The sequence below is a fragment of the Eimeria mitis genome, genomic scaffold, assembly GCF_000499745.2.
Source record: "Eimeria mitis Houghton genomic scaffold, Emh_scaff5665, whole genome shotgun sequence".
Classification (NCBI taxonomy): Eukaryota; Apicomplexa; class Conoidasida; order Eucoccidiorida; family Eimeriidae; genus Eimeria; species Eimeria mitis.
The window spans coordinates 1-3,447 of NW_024015572.1; the positions used below are offsets into that span (position 1 = coordinate 1).

The window sequence follows — 3,447 nt, forward strand, 5'->3', positions numbered from 1 at the left end:
AAAACACTGAATTTCTATGGAGACCAGTGCTCCAGTGTGAGCTACGCAAACAAGACCCAGGCAAGCAAAACACTCTGATCACAAACTATTCCCAATGGGCTTTCATACTACCTTGGATAAGTCTCGCTCAGCATTCCATATGCCCAAATGCTTTTGCATTGCAACTTCCAGTCCTCAGCGCACGATATACTAACAACTCACAGCCTGGCATACGCAAACAACACAAAGCTATTTCTCCCCCACTCCCCATGCGCACCCACTACGGGACCAAGACCAGTAGGAGCACTCTAGATAAGCGAAGGCAGAAAGTGGATAGAATGCTGTTCGGGGTCGAATTGTTGGTGGCGGCTTTCTGTGTGTTCTTACTGACGACCGCAGGGGCCCCCGTTGGCTGTTGCCAGCTAATTGTCCTCCCCACACCACCTCAGACTGTTTCCTCGGAATTCTGGGCCGCTACCGTAGGCTTTCAAGAGAGAGCTGCCAGGATAAAGTACCTGTGTCTTTAGGGTGTATGAGAGGGTGCTGCAGTACTATATCCAGTCCTAGGGCACAGCTTGTTTGCTATGACGATTGTTGTACACAGCAGAAGCATTGAGATGAAAAATTTTCGAAAGGGTCTTTTGAAGCTTCTCCAATCTTACCTGCTACACAGTAACCTGTGTTTCGGCAACTGCATTTGATGCTGCCACTTCAGGAAGAAGGCGATGTACTGCTGGGAGACTGGGGAATATCCTTTGACGACGGAAAAAACGACCACATTAAACAACACTTTCATGTAAGCTTTGATCCCATAGAGACTTTGTGGTTCTATGACGGCAGCTGCACCAGTATCGAAACATCATCACTATTGCTGCTGCGTGCGGTCTCTGGCTTCTTCGGAAAAACAGGCCACTCGGTGTTTCCGACCTTCGAGAGACTTTCAGCTGTCTCCCTTTATCCCTAAAATCGCACTTCTTGTGACGGACTTCGCTTTCCACATCCTGAGATTGGGATTCCCTCGACCTGTCTATTCCTCTCCTACGTGAGGTACACGACGTCGGCATTTCCTTAGCAGTTGAGGATGAAAGGCGCGGGCGGCCTACTGCGCATATGGTGTTCTCTTTGTATTTGTCATATAATCCTAGACTAAAACGTAGGAGTATACACTTAATGCTGTTTGTTAACGTAAATATAAAGGCGAAACAACATTTATGTTAGGTACGTCCTTGCAGGCCGCCAGCAAGCTACTCGTGCGGCCTTTGGAGCCCTTCACGGCCAGGCGTTTTGTTTCTTGGAAGAATAGATGGTAACCTGGAGGTTTGGGATATCAGAGATCAGCTGCAGAAGCCTACTACTACCAGTGCAGTTTCTGCAACTCAGCTGACTTCTCTGGCCTTTCCTCAGTTGAAACAAGAAAAGCAGCAGAAGCAGCATCAGCATCCTGCCGGCTACTCTCGCAGCAAATCGAGAAAGCTCACAAGACAGCCTCAGGTAGCAGACGCAATGGCGATAAGTAGTGAACCCAGCCCTGCCCTGGCCTACCTCGCAGTAGGTGATGCAACGGGTGCTCTGAGGGTCCTTAAGCTCTTCCCAAGCCTGACAAACCCCGTGAGATACATTGTTGGAGTAAACAAAACAGAATTCACAGAACGACGTTCTCGTAGCATCTAGATTTTCTAAAACTTAATGTAGGCGAAAACGGAAAAACTTGAAAACAAATTTGGTGTTGCACTGCTCCATTGCCGCAGAATCCAGATGAGCTGAGCCACATTTCTGCAATGCTTTTAAAGGACGACGGGCGAGTGGAGTATTTGAACGAGAGGGAAGCTGTTCTTAAAAAGGTATTGAGAATTTACACACGAGTATCCTGTACACTCCAACCATAAGGGCTGCTGCCTTTCAGAATAGCGTAACGGAGATACAATTGGTGCACATCTGTACGCTTAGACGCTTATTATATTAGTCTCTCACTGCTGTTTATCGTCATTTAAGACGGAAATGCAGCAGCAAGATATTGAGCTGCTATCTAAACCCCAGCAGCACAAACCGCAGTAGCTCTACAAGACGCCCGCACTTAGGCGGATTCTCGAGAGAGCAATGCAACTCATGCCCTGCTAGAGTTGTGATAATGTCTTTCTGATCTTTAGGCAGCAGAAGAGAAAAACAAACGGCAGGCAATTGAAAGAGAATCAGAAGAAATCGAAGTTCCTCCCGAAGAGGACAAGGAAAGCAATGAACTCCAAGCAATTGAAGCTGAGTATAAAGCGATGGAGGCAGCTTTCCTTAAGGTGCGCGCTACGCTGATCAAATATCCTGCACTTCAGCTTCGTCAGCCTCTATCCGCACAGTTTCATAAGAGAAAATATGTATTAGTTTTTAATGCAGTCTGAAAGACTCGGGGTTCGATTCCCGCAACCAGTTCATATTTTAATAAGTTAGAGGCCAACACATAATAATAACGTTGTGCTGGTTAAGAGCATGATGCGATATTTTTACTGAATAAACAACACCAATTAGTGTTTCTGTGTGTGGATAGTATGTCCCCTAAGAAGTTTCTCCTTGACTACTGGTGCGTTGTTGATTCCTCCCTTAGGAGCTGCAGCAGCGTGCGACGGAAGAGAACGCAACACAGCCGTCGGCTTCTGCTGATGAGAAAGAGAAGAAGACGAGTCTAGCGAGATGAAATTGACGAGCACACTCCAATATGTACTCAGTATTTTAAAATGCGGACTCTGGATCAGGCGCTTCCTCTAGATCCTGGTCGCCTCTACGAATTTTTGTCGAACTCTAGAGAGGAGGAGACGTGGTCAACGGGATGGGTGCAGTAACCAAATACTTTATTAGCTAGGCCACTACATGCACGGAGAGTCTTAGAGAATGCTTGTGAAAACAATAATGCTCCATTTCTACACGCTGGACACTGGCTGCAGGTCAGCCTAAACATTCCAGTTGTGGTATTTGTATTGGCAACCCCATGCACTCCTTTTAGCGAGTTTGATCCATCATCAATATTTCTTGTATGAAATCAGACGAGCTCTATTGCTGTAGCGTCATAGTGGCAGCGAACACACAGCCTCAAGCAGCCAAAATGCAAAACGCTTTGCACGTTTAAGTTTTCAATAAAAAGAAGAGATCAGAAAAAAGCAATATGGCTGCTACATAAATGAGGAAACATCTTCCTCGTCTGTGGTCCAACGGCTACGAAACTAAGCGCTAAATGGCTCGCAAAACGGCAAATTCTGCAGCCATACCCCACACAGATCATGCAGTAAAAACCAAAAAGTAATAAAAGTAAAGTAAATTCCAATATGTACAGAATATAGGCGGAAAATATTCCGATGCAACGCTGCTTGCAGAGAATGACCACCGGTGCTATGCCGGATGAGCTTTTTGCAAGAGCGGCTTTCACGCACTCCCCTGCATTTCACCCAACAAAACTCATTCAGTGGGAGGGAAGAAAGAGAATAC

At 46.3% G+C, this 3,447-nt stretch overlaps 1 protein-coding gene across 1 annotated transcript; it reads left to right on the forward strand.

The window, feature by feature from the left end:
* Positions 1 to 1,060: 1,060 nt before the first annotated feature.
* EMH_0083420 (uncharacterized protein) lies at positions 1,061 to 2,662 on the forward strand (the record flags this gene model as incomplete). Its single annotated transcript, XM_038022836.1, has 5 exons — positions 1,061 to 1,092; positions 1,212 to 1,587; positions 1,728 to 1,820; positions 2,127 to 2,267; positions 2,573 to 2,662. 5 exons carry the CDS (start codon positions 1,061 to 1,063, stop codon positions 2,660 to 2,662), a joined length of 732 nt encoding a protein of 243 aa, XP_037878690.1.
* Between the last annotated feature and the right edge of the window lie 785 nt (positions 2,663 to 3,447).